The sequence below is a fragment of the Lepidochelys olivacea genome (genome assembly GCF_965140295.1).
Source record: "Lepidochelys olivacea isolate rLepOli2 genome assembly, chromosome: 1".
Lineage (NCBI taxonomy): Eukaryota > Metazoa > Chordata > Testudines > Cheloniidae > Lepidochelys > Lepidochelys olivacea.
In genome coordinates, this window is record NC_140411.1 from 139,754,335 (window position 1) to 139,773,873 (window position 19,539).

At 39.3% G+C, this 19,539-nt stretch overlaps 2 protein-coding genes across 2 annotated transcripts in view; both read left to right on the plus strand.

The window, feature by feature from the left end:
- Positions 1 to 13,428, plus strand: part of SYAP1 (synapse associated protein 1) — a 35,704-nt gene extending 22,276 nt beyond the window's left edge. Inside the window, exons 6-9 of the mRNA XM_084617601.1 lie at positions 1,030 to 1,175; positions 9,118 to 9,176; positions 10,112 to 10,259; positions 12,032 to 13,428. Coding sequence (XP_084473727.1) covers positions 1,030 to 1,175; positions 9,118 to 9,176; positions 10,112 to 10,259; positions 12,032 to 12,159 — 481 coding nt within the window. The 3' untranslated portion in view covers positions 12,160 to 13,428. The remainder of the gene's footprint in view (positions 1 to 1,029; positions 1,176 to 9,117; positions 9,177 to 10,111; positions 10,260 to 12,031) is intronic.
- On the plus strand, positions 4,417 to 6,881 carry LOC311514871 (uncharacterized protein). Its single transcript, XM_084617602.1, has 2 exons — positions 4,417 to 5,891; positions 6,316 to 6,881. The coding sequence occupies exons 1-2, from the start codon at positions 5,387 to 5,389 to the stop codon at positions 6,771 to 6,773; spliced, it is 963 nt and encodes a 320-aa protein (XP_084473728.1). The 5' UTR covers positions 4,417 to 5,386; the 3' UTR covers positions 6,774 to 6,881.
- Positions 13,429 to 19,539: the final 6,111 nt, after the last annotated feature.

The following is a 19,539-nucleotide window of genomic DNA, read 5'->3' on the forward strand; positions in this document are numbered from 1 at the left end:
TAATATGTGAGGGTGATTTTATATCTAGGTTTTTTGTTTCTACTGGTGGCGCACATCCACATATTACCTTGATATTGGTGCACATAAAATTAATTCCGCACATGGATGGAAAAAATTAGAGGGAACATTGGTTACATCCAGCTCACTCTAGGGCATTTAGTATCATAGGGACACAATTTTGTAAGTGCTTGCTTTTTATGAGACATTCCATTGACTTTAGCGATGTATGTAGGTTTGGACCTTTAGTTAAGGACTGCTTTACGCAGCTGATGCACAGAGAATATTGCATGTTGCAGCTACTTTAGGTGTAACTAAAGCATACCTTGAAAACGGTTTTAAACTTTGTAATATAAATTCAACAAGCAAGAAAAAAATGTAAGACACCATGTCTGTTGGTGCAACACCATGAGGGAGCAGTGCTGTACAGAGGGAGCAAATAGTACTCCTTTTATCCTAGATCTGCTGCTCTCCACAAAGCTAGTAGAGCTCTGATCCCACTAGTAGCCCAGCCCAGGCAAAGTGGTTGTACCTTATCAAAGGGGATGAGACTTTGGAGAGGGGAGATAAGCCAAGACTAGAGCTGGGATTCATGTGGTTTTGTTTTGCCTCACTGAAAAGTAGGAGTTGGTAGTATGGTCTTTTGAAGATAATTAATGTACATCAGCTTGTTTATTATGCTAATCTTTTTTCCTAAGAAAATACACTGTTAACTCCATTTTAAGTGGTAAATATGCAACAGTAACTTAAGAGGCGGGAGACTCTTGTAGTGGTGGTTTTTTTAAACTGTGTATCCATATGTCAGGGAATTCAAAGCTTTGGTTACACTTCCGAGTACTCCAGACACTTGAGAAGGTGGAAACAAAACTCTGCCCTTACTCCTGTAAGCCATGACACTAGCTTTGACTACAGTAGCTTTCAGTGTCTCCGTTTTTTCTACCTTGCTTGCGACGAACTGTAAACTTTCCACAAATCAAATGTAATCGTTAAAGCTATGTAGTCATAAAAACCTATATTTGTGTTTTTCTTTAGTGTAAAGGAGGAGGTGTTTTGGAGAAATTATTTCTACCGGGTCTCCCTAATTAAACAGTCTGCACAGCTCACTGCACTGGCTGCTCAACAGCAAGTTGTAGGAAAGGAGGAGAACAATGGCAGGAAAGAGGATATACAGCTGACAGGTACAGAAAGTATTTGTTTTGAATAAGCAGCTCACTAGGAACAATCCACTCTGTCACATTTCTTAGTATCTATATGCATCAGATGACCTATACGTTTTTTAGCTTGCAACTTGCTTGTACCATATACAGGAGGCTTCTTGAAAAAGTGTTGTTTCAAAAACAGATCCCTCTTAAGATAAACTTAGAGGGTTTTGGTTTTTTTAATCTACTGATTCACTGTAAATATTGCCCTCTTTTCTATGTATAATTAAAGAGAGGCTGTTTTCATCAAAAGAGTGCTGAAGTTGATTCAGGTATAGATACATCGTTAAAATGTACTCAGTTTATTTAAAAAAAAAAAGTTAGTTTGAGGTATTACTACACATTCCACCTAGTTCTTCTGTTAAATTTGGTGTTTTATAAACACAGTAATCTTGGCTGTAACAAGTAAAGTTGTTTTTTTTTAAATCAGACAAGTGGGTTTTTTTAAGTTGGCAGTATCCCTTTAATAGCTTTTTTTCAGGAAATACTTTTGTATTTTAGTTTTTGTTTGTTTTCAGATAATTTGATTAAGATGTTTAATTTCTCTTCAGCTTTGTTTTTGAAAACAGCTTTTGTTTTCTGTTTTGAATGTTGCGTTCAGTTTAGCTAAACTTCTAATATAGGTGCTGATTTTTCTATATATGATATGTATCCTTTAAAAAGGATACCCTTGACCCCACCTTCTTCTCCAACTACTGTCTCATCATCTCCCAGTCACCTCTGAATTCGCTGAGTGCACTACCTACAACCATTGCCTGAAGTTCAACGCCTCCATCTCCAACCTTGAATCCCCTCTAATCTGTTTTCCACCCTCTTCACTTTGCTGAAACTGCTCTCACCAAGGTCTCTGCCCCCTCTTGGCCAGTTCTCAGGATCTATACACCATACTCATCCTCCTTAACCTCTCAACCTACTTTTTAAAATCATTTATGATGATTTCCTCCTTGAAACTTCATCCTCTTTTGGCTTTCACAGCTCTGTTCTTCTCTCGGATGTGTGACCACTTCTTCGGTGTCTCTTTCAGTGGGTCCTTCTCTTCTCTTCCACTTTTCATGGTGGTCCTGAGAGATCTGCCCTTGACTTCCTCCTCTTGTCCATCCACGCTCACTCTCAGTGCGATCTCATCTTCTCAAATGGTTTCAACTGTCTTCTCTGCCAATGACTCACAAATCTACCTCTCCAATACAAACCTGTCTCCCTCCATCCAGTTCTGTATCTCTGCATGAGGCTGGATGTCTTGTCATCAACTTAAATTTAGCATGGCCAAAACCGTGTACCACATTCCTCCCTACTTCCTTTTTTCTCCTTTACTAACAACATCATGATCTACCCAGTTAATAATACTTGTAAACTGGGTGGTATTACTGACTCTCCCCTCCATCTAGCCCTATACATCCAGGCCATGACCAGATCTTAGGGCCTCTTCATCTCCCATCTTCACTCCTTTCAGGTCCATTCAGATGCAGTTACTAAAATCATCTTCCTGGTTGATCTCTTTGAACATGTCCCTCCACTAACTCCATCACCGCCACATCAAATGATTTTTGTCTTTATCTTTTAACACCCTTTATGTGTAAGCGCCCCCCTGCTTACTTGCTCTTACCTCTTATCACATCACTTCTCCATTTCACCAAGAAGACTAACCTCAGTTATCTGTTTCTCTCACAAAAACCTTTGTGAGTTCTTCCACAGTACCTTTTATGCATGGCATACGCCCTTGAACTACTCTGTGAAGCTACAGTATTCCTTTATATCCCTCTTCAAGTCTCCCTCCTGCCATCATGCCTGTGAGAAACTGCCAACTGATAACAGCTGGGAAGATAGTCTGGTAGACACTTCCAATATTTTGTTGATTTTTTTTCAGGTTATTTTATTTTTAAGACATTTCAAACATCTAGCTACGTACCTTGCTGGCTCTGTAAATATGCATTCTTTCTATTGTTTCCCTTGTTCTCTGTTTCCTTTTCCTTCTGACTGTTCATTACATTCACCTGTTACAATTTGTCTTAAATTATATTATGAACTCTTTGGAAGCAGAGAGAGTCTTCTGTTTTGTGTGTTTTTTATATTGCCTACCACTGTAGATGCTACTGTAATCCTGCTACTGACTTTTTAAACTTGTACATAGTATAAAGTTTGGATTTTTAAAGTTTCCCTGGTTCAGCAAAAATGTATTCTCTGGTTATTGGGTTCCACTTTTCGTGTTACTACTAAAAGTCTCTAATTTAATTTTTGTTTCTATATCCTGCTGCTTCATAAAGCTAGCTTCAGCAAATGAGGAGTTACTGCTAATGTTATGGCTAATTAATTGGGAACTGAAATGAAAGAAATTGTGACATTTAACAAATTTACACAAAGTGCCTTAGATCATAAGCTCTTTGGTGGAGTGTCTGGGTCGTTTATTTGTTCATTCAGTGCTTAACACACTTGACTGGAGGCTCAAAGTATGCAATAGAAATAGTAATTGCTGATTTAAAATCTTGATCTTCTGTATCAGTGTAAAATTTTGTTCTGTAAGGAACCCTAACTCCTAAATTTGCACTGCAACTTCTCATGACATTGTTGCAGGAGTTCTGCCCACTTTCTAAGTCTAGGCTTTTACATTTGCATTTGAAAGAGAATCCTTAATTCACAAGGCTATAGGAGATAGGGTACTCTGCAACTTGCTGAAATCTAAAAAGACTTCTGCAAACAAAATAACACCACAAGTGGGAGGGGTCAGGAGGAATATCCCATTACCTTTCAGCAAAGTGGAGAGGGCCATCTTCTGCTCTGTCTCCTATGTGCTGGAGTTCTTCTAGCTAAGGTTAAATAAAGGGGCTGCTCAATGGCCTTTCAGTGGTCAGGCAACACTCTGGAGAACATTAGGTATTACACAGAGGGTTTTCTAGTTGGATCCCAGTCCTAGTAACCAGGTTTCTCAGTATGGCTAAGAATATTGCTGCTAGACCACAGCTTGTTGGAATATAAATTTGAGTTTTCAGAGTCTGCTTTTCCCATTTCGATTTTCAATTAAGTTGACCTTTTCTGAGGCTGTTTCTGCACTAGGAGGCTGGAATAACTAGTAGCACTTTCTTGTAAATCGCTCTTCCTGATATTTCACAGGCAAAAGTTTCTGCACAAAGTCAACTCTCATTTTTATAGAGATCACTGCATCGCCTCTCATTTTGTCCCCATCTCTTCTCTCTCTCCTTAGGACCTGCTATGGCTCAAAACCACTTCATATTTTATTAGTCCAGAACCCAGGATTTTCTCAGATTAAATTTTGCTCATAACAAAGAAGCTGTTTACCTGAATTAATAGAGCCTTATGTCGCACAATGGTTGGGTATCCTTGCCTTTTAAGCATGAGGGCCCCCTACCTTAGAAACTAGGTCATTTCATGGGCTAAAAGTGTCTCCCTTTGTGGTGGTGGCGTGCTAGGCAATAACTGGGTTGCAGGGGCCAGTCTACATCTTTACTTGACATTACCAAACTGATATGATTGGATGCAGCTTGGAATGCAAAATACTAAGGGCTGTGATCCAAAATGTTTTTCCCTTCCCAATCGTTCTGTTTCAGTAAGCCTGTCCGAGGTTGACCTGGAGTTCTAGCATAGCCTAGATTCCAGACTGCTAAAATCCTCTCAGAAAGGGAGATTTTGGATCTTTCCTTCTAATTGACTTTGTGAGGAAGATCACAAGCCTGGAAGCCTCACCCAGATACTGATCTATTTAGTTGACTTATTTATTGGTAGGGAGTTTTTTCAGTTTGATTTAGCCAATGTTTCCTTAGGCCTGGTCTACAGTAAGCTGTTATTTCGGAATTAGCTGAGTTACCTCGAAATAAAACTGGTTCCGTCCACACGACCAAACCAGTTTCTTCGATTTAAAGGGCTCTTTACTCTGATTTCTGTACCCCACCTCGGCAAGTGGAGTAGCGCTAAAATCGAGACTGCAGTTTCAGGTTACAGGTACTGTGGATGCAATTTGACGATATTGGCCTCCGGGAGCTACCCCAGAATGCTCCCTTGTGACCGCTCTGGACAACACTCTGAACTCCGATGCACTAGCCATGTAGGCAGTAAAAGCCCCGGGAACTTTTGAATTTCTTGTTTGGTCACCATCAGCACAGTCCACTATCACAGGCGACCATGCAGAGTCCACCATCACAGGCAACCACGCAGCCCCAGATTCACAGACGAGCTCCAGCATGTTCCGAACGGGAGGTACTGGATCTCATTGCATGTTGGGGAGACGAATCTGTTATGGCAGAACTACGTTCCAAAAAAAGAACGCAAATACGTATGCTAAAGTCTCCAGGGCCATGACGGAAAGAGGCTACTCAAGGGACACAAAACAGTGTCGTACAAAAATCAAGGAGCTTGGGCAAGCGTACCAAAAAGCCAGGGAGGCGAACAGGCGCTCTAGGTCACAGCCCCATACATGCCGCTTCTACCGTGAGCTGCATGCAATTTTGGGGGGTGACGACACTACTACCCCACCACTGTCCATGGACACCTGCAAGGGGGGAGTAGCATGGAGTGAGGAGGATGAGTTTTTGGAGGACGAAGAGGAGGAGGAGGACAGTGCACAGGCGGCAAGTGGGGAATCTGTTTTCCCCCCTAGCCAGGAACTATTCTTAATGCTGAAGCCAATAGCCTCCCCCTACTCCCAAAGCGTGCTCCCGGACCATGACTCTGGAGAAGGCACTTCTGGTGAGTGAGAGCTTGATCAGAGCAATGCAGTGGGAGGGTGGGGGAAACCCAGCCACGCTTGGCTGTTCGTGTTTAGTTTAAAGGGCTCATCCCTGCTCAGAGCCTCATCAGAGCCCTGCAGTGTTTGTGGTGGGGGATGGGATGTTGTGTGAAGTGATCATCCCAGAGAGCCCACAGGCTGCCTCCAAGCTGAATTCTTTGCCTGGCCGCTGCCTGCAAGCTGAATTCTGTTGCCTGGCCGCATGTGATGTCTTACTCATACCAAAGTGGCAGGCACTTCAGTATAAGAGGCAAAATGAGACCTTGTACAGAAAGAACATGTGCTGTATACTGTGAATTGCCTGTTTCACTGAGAAACAGTGTGCCCTTTGTTCTCTAAAATGTATCTTTTAAAATACTACCCTTCCTTTTTCTCCTCCTGCAGCAGGTGAAAATGTTTCAATGTGGCCCCTATCTACTCCGTCCCAGAGGCTGGTCCAGATTAGAAGGCGGAAAAAACAAACTCTGGACTACATGTTTGCCGAGCTCGTGCAGTCCTCCCACACTGATAGGGCCCAGTTGAATGTGTGGAGGCAAACAATTGCGGAGTCGCGTAAAGCGTTACATGAATACAAAGAGAGGAGGGACGCATGCGATGCTGTGGTTAAGCTCATGGGGCAGCAAATTGACGTGCTTCACTGTGTGGTGGATCTAATGCGGGAAAGGCAGCAAGACCACAGACTGCCGCTGCAGCCCCTGAACAACTGCCCTCTCTCCTCCCCAAGTTCCATAGCCTCCTCACCCAGACGCCCAAGAACACAGCAGGTAGGCTACGGGGACCCACACAAGTCAACCCCAGAGGATTGCACAAGCAGCAGAAAGCTGGCATATGCTAAATTTTGATTTGGTTTCTGGTCTTGTCCTTCCCTCCTCCTCCACCCCCATAACCCAATATCCCCCTCCCACTCCCATCTAGCTTCTGATTTCTCTCAGTGTTTTGTGCAACAAATAATAAAGAATGGTTTCTAAACAATTGTGACTTTATTTCCTTTAATATATATATATATTTATATAGGGGGCGGGTAACTTTAAGAGAAACAAACACAACTCTCACACCGCCCTGGCCAGTCGTGAAACTGGCTTTCAAAGCTTCTCTGATGTGCAGTGCGCCCCGCTGCACTCTTCTAATCGCCCTGTTGTCTGGCTGTGTGAAACTGGCCACCAGGCGAGTTGCCTCAACCTCTCACCCTGCCATAAACGTCTCCCCCTTACTCTCACAGATATTGTTGAGCACACAACAAATAGCAATTACAATTGGAATATTGGTTGTGCTGAGATCTAACTGAGTCAGTAAACTGCGCCAGCGCACTTTCAAACATCCAAATGCACATTCTACCACCATTCTGCACTTGCTAAGCCTATAGTTGAACTGCTCCTTACTACTGTCCAGGGTGCCTGTGTATGGCTTCATGAGCCATGGCATTAAGGGGTAGACTGGGTCCCCAAGGATAACTATAGGCATTTCAACATCCCCAACAGTAATTTGCTTGTCTGGGAAGTAAGTTCCTTCCTGAAGATGCAAGCGTCATGCACCTTTCCCGGCCATCCCACGCTGATGTTGGTGAAACATCCCTTGTGATCCACCAGTGCTTGCAGCACCATGGAAAAGTACTCCTTGCGGTTTATGTACTGGCCGCCCCAGTGTTTCGGGGCCAAGATAGGGATATGTGTTCCGTCTATCTTCCCGCCGCAGTTAGGGAACCCCAGCGCATTAAAGCCATCCACTATGACCTGCACGTTTCCCAGAGTCACTACCCTTGATAGCAGCTGGTCAATGATTGCGTTGGCTACTTGCAGCACAGCAGCCCCCATAGTAGATTTCCCCACTCCAAACTGATTCCCAACTGACAGGTAGCTGTCGAGCATTGCAAGCTTCCACAGGGCTATGGCCACTCGCTTCTCAACTATGAGGGCTGCTCTCATTTTGGTGTCTTTGCACTTCAGGGCAGGGGACAGCAAGTCACAAAGTTCCATGAAAGTGGCCCTACGCATACGAAAGTTTCTCAGCCACTGGGAATCATCCCATACCCGCAACACTATGCGGTCCCACCAGTCTGTGCGTGTTTCCTGGGCCCAGAATCGGCGTTCCACAGCATGAACCTGGCCCAACAGCACCATGATCTACCAATTGCCACATGCTGTGCCGTCTGTGTCCATGTCCTCATCACTATAGTAATTGCGCTGTCATCGCTTCCTCACCCAGTTTTGCAGGTACCCCACATACTGCTGGATAATGCGCGAGGTATTTACAATGGTCAAAACTACAGCGGAGATCTGATCAGGCTCCATGGCTATGGCGCCTGCACAGGTAATCCTGGAAAAAGGGCGCGAAATGTAGGAGAGCAGAGTGGCAGCAGAAGCTGTGCTGTTTGGTTCACGGTAGCCAAACAAAGGCTGAAAATGGTTGTCTTCTGTGGCTTTCACGGAGGAGGGAGCCCAGGACAGACAACATGGAGAAGCTTGGAAGCATGGCAATAGCGGGAGAGCAGAGTTGGAAGCGGAAACTGTGCTGCTCAGTTCACGATGGCCGAGCAGAGTTGAGTTGGGGGGGTGGATTCATAGTAGCAGGAGAGCAGCTGTGCACTGTCTGCTTAAAGCAGTATGGCATCTGCACACCAAGAAGGTGCGAAACGATTGTCTGCCGTAGCTTTCTGACGACACACACCCAGAAACACCCGCGAGAATGTTTTTGCCCCATCATGCACTGGGAGCTTAATCCAGAATTCCAATGGGCAGCAGGAACTGTGGGATAACTACCCACAGTGCACCGCTCCGACATTCGATGCTCGCCTTGGTACTGTGGACGCAATCTGCTGAATTCACGCTCTTTAGTGGGGACATAGAAGACCGAATGTATAAAATAACTTCCGAAAATTCAAATAGAATAATTTTGAAATAAGTTCTTACTGTAGACTTACCCTTAGTCTGAAATAATAAGTGTACAACTGTTTACAGAATTTTATCTTAAATTTCATTTTAAAAATAGAATCAATGTAGAAAAAAACATTCTCTGGTTAATTCATTCTTATTTGATAAATATTTCACCCATAACTCAACCTTTAAATATAATGTATCTCCTTTAATAGAAAATTTCCTTGCATAGTTAATACTTACATAGTTTAAATTAGTTCTGGAGATATTTAAGAATAGTAAAATATATCAAATTTCTGGTTTTTTCTCTTCCTAGAAACAGTACGGCCCAAAACACCACCGGTTGGAATCAAATCTCAGCTAAAACCTCAAGAGGTAACAGTGGTTGTATACTACATCTGAAGTTCAGTGTATGAAATTTACATTTAATGTATGATCACACAAACTGTGAGTTTGAGGTTTTTTGTTATATTTAGAGATAGCAGGTTTGCTTCATAATAAAATATTTATCTGTACAATATTGATATTTCTGGAGACTTCTGCTAAGATTTAATATTATGTCATTATGACACTGAAAACAATTTTGCTTGCCACTGCAGAAATCATAAAGAGAACTAAAGACATTATTCTTAATCTTGGATTGCAATATTGGTGCCAGGAAACTCTTTCAGACAGAGTTGGAGCTATAAATTTACTAAGCAGTAATAACATTTAATACACCATGAGTAATACTTATTTTAAATGTAGATTGGTGGTTTTGCCGATATTGTCATATATCTTAATACTAGTAGAACTTACTTTACAACTGAATATCCAAAAAGTTCAGTGTTCAACATCTAATTCTGCAGTCTAGCTACAGCTTTTTCTTTATGGCAGTACAGAACATTAGAGAAATGAGACCAATGAATTCTATTCTGTTAACTAAAACCAGGGGAGAGGTTTCCAGAGATCAATCCTACTATAACTCTCATCCTCTTATGGACAGTGTTTAATTTTTTAACTGCCTCCACAATTAACATAAACATTCTTATTACGATTAAATTACTTTAATCTTTTCACTGTTTTTGGAGATTACTAAACTGAATTACAATTCTTAGTAGAAAAATAAAAAAACGTAACATGGAAATTAGTCCCTTCTTCAAAATGTATATCAAATGGTTTTTTTCTGTACAGGAAGATATGGTAATTGACAAAATAGATTTTTTTTATTTGTATTTGACTACATTAAGCTATGGAAGAGAAGTTCACATAGAGTAATGATTGTCAAGTGTGTTTTCCTTTTCAAATGATCAAAATTTATTTTATTCAAGGACGAGGAAGAGATTTCTACTAGTCCAGGTGTATCAGAATTTGTTAGTGATGCTTTTGATGAATGTAACCTGAATCAGGAAGACCTAAGGAAGGAAATGGAACAATTGGTGCTTGGCAAAAAGGAAAAGGAGACCTCCATAGTAGAAGGTAAAACAAAAATTAAAGCTAATAAAGTAAATAGCTTTTTATACATTTGATTACATTCATTCTCGGCAATTTAAAAAAAAACTGTAATGTTTTCTGAATTTCAAAAGATAGTAGTAAGGGTTTGCTAGACTTGGAATAACAGAATAATTTGACTGAGCCTTGTAAAATTCTACTCTTACTAAGCAAGTAACTTTTTGACAACCAAGTCAAAAAATCATCATGTCATCATAGAAGATTACATGTTTTGCTTGACTATTTCTGGAATGCCTCACTGCAGAAAGGACTAATCACTATTCAAGCAGTCTCTTGCATGGAATACTAGTAACAAAAAAAAATGTTCTGAAGAAACAATCAACTTTACAAGAAGTTCTGCTATGAAAAAATGACTGAAAATGACAGGGATTCTCATTTTTTCTTAATTCCCATCTCACATACTTGATTGTAAGTAAAAGGTTTTTTGTGTAACTGCAATCCTTGCAAACTCAATGTGGGATCTGAAAGTCAAGCTGCATTTTCCTTATTGTACATCATCATCAACAGTAAAGATTTTACAATCCAGATTATGGTTTCAGTGATACCTGTACCTTAAATGGAGTTACATAAATTTAACAAATCAGAAATTACTAAATAATTTTGAAGATGATGAACAAGAAGAAATATAATTCAATTGTCTTAGCATGGCTCTGTCGAGTTAACAGAAGTAAAAAAGCAGAAAGTTTAGTCTTAGTATATGTGACTGAATATACCACAATAAAATAATCTGACATTTTTTACATAATCACTTTTTAGAGTAGAATTGTAGTCCAGATGTTCAGATGCTGTGAATATTAGTCTGAAATCAGTTATTTGCAAGATGTTGCAACCCCAAATTTAATAGTTTGTAGGTTTAACCTTAAAAATACACTCATATGCATTTTCCTGAATTGATTGAAATTCTTGCTGAGTGGTTTTAATAAAGCTGTCAATATATAGTGTATTTAGCAGAAATGTTAACTCACAATACTGGATGAGACTATGGAATTACCTCCTATGATATCAAGACTCCAGCTTTGGCCAATACCTAATCCTTCAAATGCCAGCCTCTACCCCAGCCACCTTCTCATTACTGACCTTGTCAATTTGAAGGAAGGGTGGCAACACAGAAATGCCTTCTGACTCCTCTTTTGCCCTGAAGTATGCAAGTTCATTATTTTTATCCCTTATTATATTAGCTTGCCTAGCTACGTATCTTAGTGGAAATAAAATTGTCCATCCCTCCTTCAATTACCCATAGTATTGAATTTTTATCTTTGAAACCAATGAATTCCACAAGCTGGTAACACTTGATAATGGATCATCATTAACTGTAAGGTGTGTAGCATTTTTCATGTAGCATAGCTCTTTTTATTTCTTTTTCTGTAAGAAAAGGTGGGGAGGGGTTGACAGCAGAGAGAGAGACTTGAATTCACACTGTTTATCAGCTTGTTTATCATTGAAAAATCAGCTTGTCTTTGGTACAGGTAGACATTTTGGGTTACACTGAGGTGGAAAAAACATCAAATATAATAAATATTTGTCCATTGTTATTACATCAATACTTTATAATAATATATACTGGGGGCACCCCTCTGTATATTAGTTTTTCATCCACAGTTGTTCCAAAGATGAAATTCTTGAGCTTCCAGAACTCTGGAATGCAAGACAGGTAGCCTCAATGAAAATAATCTAGTTATACATAAACAACATTCTGTACCGTCAAAGTAGGTATTACATATCATTTATCTTCCTTGTAGAAGAGACTGCTGATTGGGAGAAGGAATTACAGCAAGAGCTTCAAGAGTATGAAGTGGTGACAGAATCAGAAAAACGTGATGATAACTGGGACAAGGAAATAGAGAAAATGCTGCAGGAAGAAAATTAAGCATTTTCCTGAAATCACTGCAACCCATAAACAATTTCTGAAAACTGACATGAATATCTGCTTTCATACTTGCTTCCAAAATATCTTCGAGAGACACTAACTTAAAATCATTAAAATTCCATATAGGGATGGTACAGCCAGCCTTGCTGTTCTTTGTATGAACAGTTTATGAACGTGATCACTCTTCTTAAAATATGATTGCAGGTGATATGTAATAATCAAAAGTGATACCAGTAATTTCATATGACAATGTTATTTTATTTTAATACGTTTAGTTTGTACTCTTTCTTTAGAGGGCCAAGAAGTGCTACTAGGATGTAGTAGAATACTTGTAAATCTAAGAAAATCTGAAGTTTTAGTCTACAGTCTTCTACGGTGAGGTAAAAATGGGATGTTGTGACTAACTTTATGCATGCAAGTAACTGCGTTTCATCATGTTTGCTTTTTAATCTCTGTATGATATTTATCTGTGTACCATTTATTAAGTTACTTGTAACCATTAGCTTTCCTTTATACTTTACTTCCTAAGAGCATATGGCGCCAAAGAATTTACAGGAAATCTTATAAGAATAATTTCCTGATACCAGTTTGTTTTTTAAAAACCTTTACTAATCCAGACTCTAAAAGAAGCACCAATTTATAGTGATGGGGTACAAGTCACTTAACATTTAAATGGTTAAATAATAAGAAGATAATTCTTACTTGCCTTGATCTAACATGTTTCTTTAAACCATTGTGTTACAGTATCTCCTTTCCCCACAGACAGAAATGGTTTGATAGTCTTGTGTCTTCAATGGATAACTAAATTTCATGTCACTGAGAGAATTGCAAAGACTTTAAAAGAGAAGAACTTAATTCTGTTTTCTGGATGAGAACAAATTAAATATTTGTACAGTACTTATTCACTTTTTCTTTATTTTAAGTGCTGAACTTAAATATGTAGACAAGTGTCTTGATTTGGACAACTTTATTAAATACTGTAGATATTTATAAAATTTACTTTTTTTTTAGCGTGACTATTGGAATATGACTGATCATGGTTGGATACTTCAAACCTTCTGCAGATTTCCAAAATGTACTTTACTTTCTTGCTGATTGCATTTAATGATTAGGACCCCCTGAAAGAAGTTTCTTTTTAAGAACTGAGGTTCCAGATTCTTTCCTATTGCTAGGCACTTGTGTCTCAATTATGGTTTTTCTCTTAAACCCAGTATCCTGTTTACATAAATAAGAAAATAATATTCAATTTGTTGCCTACTTTGAAAGTAACTGTTGTACAAGGTGTCTTGTCTTTTAAAATGTGGTATTATGCTGCCTTTTCTTAAACATTCATGCCACGGGTAACTCCAGAATTCTCCGATAGCTTACATTTTGTCATTAAGTTTTAAATTTTTAAGTCGAGTAGGGTGTGGGATTTGATTCATGGAGCCCTTCCCAAACGGAAGACTGAGACTAGAATATCACACCACTAGTAATGGGGACCTGGCCTGGGCTCATCCTGTTAAGATTCTGCTGCTGCTATCAGAATGCTGGGTTCAGACTCACATTATTTTTCGGTTGATAGCATTGCTTTCCCAGGTGATCCTGCAGATTATAGAAAAGACCTGATGACCCGTGTTTTCCAGTCCTGCAATTATGAAGATCTGACTCTCAGCGGCTCCCCCAAAGATATTTCTGTTAATGGGAGGTAAGTTGACAGTGGAAATCTAGATTTGCAGAATCAGAAATGGGGAGCTTTTTGTGGTCCAGATAGAGGGTGAAGTAGATCTGACCTTGGGTTTGCAAGGTGGTAAATAGTAGATGCAGAGTGAAATCCAGATTGAGGGAAATCAGAAAATGCAAGTGGCAGGCTAGATTTAAAGAAGAAGTAGAGGGACTTGGATGGAAGATGGCCAAAATTTCATGGGGCATGAACAGTACCTTTTTTAAAAATTGTTTTAATTCTACTGTCAGAGTTCTAATGTTTTCTTTATATTTACATAATACAGTTAACATAATTTCATTACATTTAATATTCTTATCTATGAAGGTAAAAACTGTCACATGGCCTTTCAGAGCTGTACAAAAATAGGTGAACCATGCTGATATATGGGAATATAACAACTAAAATGCCATCAAAAAGCTTGCATTTTCATAATTCCAACCTAAAAAGTTGTATAAAAGGAGAAATGTGATTGCAAAATGTAAACTTCAAGGCTCTGTTCCTTCAAACATGTATGTGAGTTGAAGTGGTGAAATTTTTTCAGCAAAATTTTCAGGACTGGGTAACTATTCATGAATTTTGGTTGAATTCAGCAAATCATTTTGGCTGGGAAAAAAACTGAAAGTTTTGGGACTATGACTAAAATATTAATTATTTGCTCAGCTCTTCATCTGAGTAAGTAGTCTGACTGATTTCAGTCGGGTTATGCACATCCATAAATGTTTTCAGCCTGGGGCCTAAATTTCTAAATTACTAACAACTTTGATAAAAGTTATTTCAAAAAATAAGGAAGACGATGACCTCTTAAATACAAAGAACCGCATTAACATAACAAACTCGCTAGAGGAAAACACTTTTCTAGAAGGGTATATTACAAATCTAACATGAAAACTGAGTTGAGCCCAGAAATATAGTATGTACTGAATGCACTCACTAACCAGGCTGTAACATGAACAGGCCCCAGTATATTCCAACATCCTGGAATCCACTCCTTGCTCTGCAGAATTGTTCCAAAATCTAATAATTCATTTTTAAATTGTTTCTAGTCCTTGTGTGTTCACATTTTCAAAGGTTTTTTTTTGCAAAGCATAAATTGGTATAGTGTTTTTGTCCTAATATTAACTCAGAGGTGTGAACTGCCCATTCATCTCAATGGGATGTTACCTCTGTGTCCTAAAAACAATTTAAATATCAGCATTAATTATATGCTGATTATTTTAGCAGAAAAACCAGCTAATGGGGAAAAAAATTATCTGCCTCCCATTTCCTGTGTAGATTGCTCCTTGCAGGATTGGGGCCTGCAAGATTACTGGAAGATAGTGAATACACAAAGTACTGACTGTGCAAAAAGTGCTGTCAAATGCACAAAGTAAACAGAAAAAAAATAGAGGAATATTTTTGCTCTGAGACAGAATAATAACAGTAACAGATAAAAATTTTTCAGTGAGAAATGGGATTAAGTTGACTGTGAGAGAACAAACAGCTAATTCGGGAGAGATGGGCAGGCTTTTAGGTCCTCAAATGTTCTGGATCTATGTTGCTTATTGAAAAAAATGTGCTTTAATATCAGTTTTATAAATGTTCTAAAAAATTATTAAACAAAATCAAGGAAACATACAACCAAAGCCAGAATATTGTTAATATTAAACTAAATTAAGAGGAAAGCAATACAACTATCAGATCAATGAATCAACAAATTAGTCTCAATACTGGATTGCAATTACATTTTAAAATTAAATCATCAGATTAATACAACAAATTATCCTTATACATTCTAAGAAGGGATCTCAGGAGATCTCTTTTATAAATAAGGCTATGAATCTGTCACAGATTCTGTAATTTTACAAGACCTCTGTGACTTCTTAAAAATTCCAATAATTGAGCCCTGGTTGGCATCAGAGTTTAGGCTTCAGCCCCAGGCAGTGGAAGGGCTCAGGCTTCTCAATAAATTCATGATTTATTGTTCATTGCCCACGTCCTGTCCGTGACTGTTAATTAAAATACCCATGCCTTACTTATAAACCCTAATTTAAAGAATTTTACCCAAATCAAATCTATAACTGGGAGCTGGTTAAAGATTTTGCTACTGAAACAATTATTATCTAAAGTATGAACCACAGCTTCAGAGCCAATTTCAAATCTTCCATAGATTTCAGTCAGTTCTTGTGTAGTGGCTAATCCTTTCCTTGCCTTACTCCAACGGATATTATAAAACGGGCTTTAAAAGAACACCCTGATAAGCAGCAGTTTGTTTTACAAGACCAATTTTCCATTAAACAGTGTTGACTGGCGTTAATTCTGCTACCATTCTTTAATGCTTTACTGACTGAGTTACATATCATCTTTACCATGTTTTTGCCTGGGATTGATATTGGATCAACTGGCCTGCGGTTACCTGGGTCATCCCATTTACCCTTTTTAAATAGTGGCATAACCTTAGCTTTTTGGCAGTTCTCTGAAACTTTTCCTGTTCTTTTTCTTGTTGTTAATCATGTTTATTTCATGGACCAACCAAGAATGGGGCTTCATTGTGCTAGGCACCATATGAATAGAGAGAAGCAAAGAGTTTACAATCTAAATAGACTGGACAGACACAGGGTGGAAAAGGACAGAACACACAGAGTGAATGATGATGGTGGCAACCAAGTGTCATGTTAATTCCATGACTTTCTTTGTTCTAAGACTCATTAAAAATCGACACTAATATTTCAGAGAGTTCCTTGGCCAATTATTTTATGACACTCCGGTGCAAGTTATCTGGTGCTGTTTAATTTTAATAATTGCTGTTTAATATCCTTCCTGGTTACTTATGGATTAGAATATATTTCCTTCTGACTGTAGGAATAAATGAGTCTGCCTCTTTCCAAGTACAGAACAGAGATACTTATTGTATACTTCTGTTTTTTCTGCATAGGACCTAACTGGCTTACCTGATTCAGAAAATCACTTAAGCATGATCTTAAATGCCTTGCTGATTTGGGGCCCCAAATCTCTGTGCTTTATATCCCCAACTGTAACATTTGTTAGTGTGTGTGTGTCATTTCCCCATGTGTAAAATGGGAATAATATAAGAATGTTGGAAGGATAAATTTGTTGGTGTTTGTAGATGCTTAGATACCATGGAAATGGGGAACATAAGAACAGATAGAAAAATATAGAACAAAGTGAATTTATTGTACCAGATAGCCCCTTCTTTAATCATTGGTTTTGAATTCCTGCCTGGCTGTTTGTCAGTTCTCACAGCTGAAAATCAGTTGCATAGTTCGGTAGAATTCAGAATCCTGGTGTGCCAGAGTTAGATTTATCAATAAAACGTACCCATTGACTAACATTACACGAGTTACACTTGGCAACTCCACATCTGTAAGAACAAAGTGCATGACTTCCTTGTGATCATGCATCAAAACCAGTTTGTTCAGTGTATTAGAGTGAAGCTCAAATTAAGTGGATTCATAAAGGTTGAACACTTAGTGCCTTTGGTGTCAGTAACCACAGGTGCTTCTATTTACAGCAGCTTGATTAATGTACAGTGTGTGGCTTCCCACCTAGATTCTTAGCTATTGCTGCATTTAAGAGGCTATAAAGAAGAAATACAGGTGCTTTCACATTCATGGACATCAAATGTTTCAGTTTACAACTGACGACTTAAAGTTACTTAGGACTTTTAAATACTTATGGTACGCTTTAATGAGTATACTTGAGAGTGTATGTTTACTGCTGTTTACATCAGGGGAACTTACTTTCTAGCCCTTTCCCTATGTAGACACTATAGCAGGGATCGGCAACCTTTGGCATGTGGCCCATCACAGAAATCCGCTGGCGAGCTGGGGACAGTTTGTTTACCAGCAGCGTCCGCAGGTTCAGCCCATCGCAGCTCCCACTGGCCGCAGTTCACCGCTCCAGGCCAATGGGGGCTGAGGGAAGCGGCACGGGCTGAGGGATGTGCTGGCCGCCACTTCCTGCAGCCTCCATTGACCTGGAACAGTGAACTGTGGCCACTGGGAGCTGCGATCAGCCAAACCTGCGGATGCTGCAAGTAAACAAACTGTCCCAGCCCGCCAGCGGATTTCCCTGACAGGCCGTGTGCCAAAGGTTGCTGATCCCTGCACTACAAGTTTTCATATACACCATGCTTTCACACCCTAAAATTACAGAATAAAAAGGCAGGCATGTCTCTTGACTAATGATAACAAAGGACAAAAATAAAAAAAAGGGGGAAACAAGATACTTACGATAACAGTAGGTCAGCGTGCTCTTTAGTTCTCATCAGGTTCTGGGCTCTTGCAGGGCAGGAGCTGGAACTGCAAAGAGCCAGACAGTGATGTTCCACTGGCACAGTAGTTCTTGCTAGTGGGCCTCCTTCAGGTGCAGGGAGAGACTGGTCAAAGGGTGGAATGCCCTAGTTGTTGTTGATGTGACTTCCTTTTCCCCAGGTGATCGGTCTTAAGGACACTGGAATATTAGTCTTCCCTCAGGTAGTTTGTTGACAAGAAAAGCAAAGCTTCTCAGGCCTTACTCTTGAATGATTATGGTTTGCAAGCTTCGTTCACTCCACCTTGCAGTGCCTCCCTCCCCAAGGCCTTCAGACAAATCAGGTGTAAGGCTTGTTTTGGAACCATGCAGCTTGGTCCAATCAGGTTTAAATTAAGTCATCATTCACTAGTGTCAACTAAGAAAGGTCCCACTTGAGCCAGAAATTTTAAAATATCTGGTGTTTGCATACCACAGAGGACTATAAGCTTGTGACCCTCCAAAAATGCAGAATGTAAGGCCACTTTTGAGGAAGCTTGAGGTGCCTTTGTCTGGGTGAAAAAATCTTCATGACATTATGTTACCAATTTTGGGGAAGTTCAAACCAAAAATATTACAGATATAACATTGAAAAGATCCTAGCAACAACCAGCCACTCAACACTCATCCATCAGCAACATTAAAAATGAGCAGAACAAGCACCGTCATTCTTTTCACAAAGACAACAATTTCCAGTAAACTTTATATTTAGCAACTGGGACATAAATCAAACAGCTTATCCCTCTGAATTTTTCACTCAGTAGAGAAGTTACTTTAAAACCTACTAAAGTGATACCTTTAAGAAATAAAAATAATTAACATTTAGATAAGGTCTGTATTTCCGTATGCACTGTTTCTCTCACAATTTTTCTCCCCTTTGCACAACTTCAATTTTAATGTTACAGGTTCATCTTTAAGGGTCATTTAATCTATAATTCATGCTCCCCCTCTATTTTACTGATATATCAGAGGTCATGTAGTATCATGGAAGATATTCTTTACAGACCTTTTGTAGGCAGGGATGAATTAAAGGGCAAAAAGGGAACTTTAAATCTGAATTAATTGCTTTTGTGAATTTGTCAAGGCTTAATATTTGTATTGATGTATATAAATTCTATTTGTTTGGCAAATATATAACTGCTTACAGATGAATACTCTGTCTAAAATGCGCCATCATACTTCCATTATTCAGTTTGTTCCTATGTGACTATAACAGTGGGGGAGATTTCCAAGGGCTCAAATGCCAATTGGGTGCCCAACTCTCATGGAAAGTTACTGCTTCTCACTATAAAGTACAACAAGTAGTTTTTATAATTAAAAAAACATATTTTCTGGGAGTATATAAACTAACAAAGATCATTATCTGACTGAAATCTGATATATAAGGT

What these genes read in the sequence shown, in the direction of transcription:
- LOC311514871 (XM_084617602.1), top strand. Translation starts at nt 5,387, where the DNA reads ATGTTCCGAACGGGAGGTACTGGATCTCATTGCATGTTGGGGAGACGA. An exon ending in CTCTGGAGAAGGCACTTCTG is followed by an intron (nt 5,892 to 6,315) that starts GTGAGTGAGAGC and finishes CTCCTCCTGCAG; the next exon opens with CAGGTGAAAATGTTTCAATG.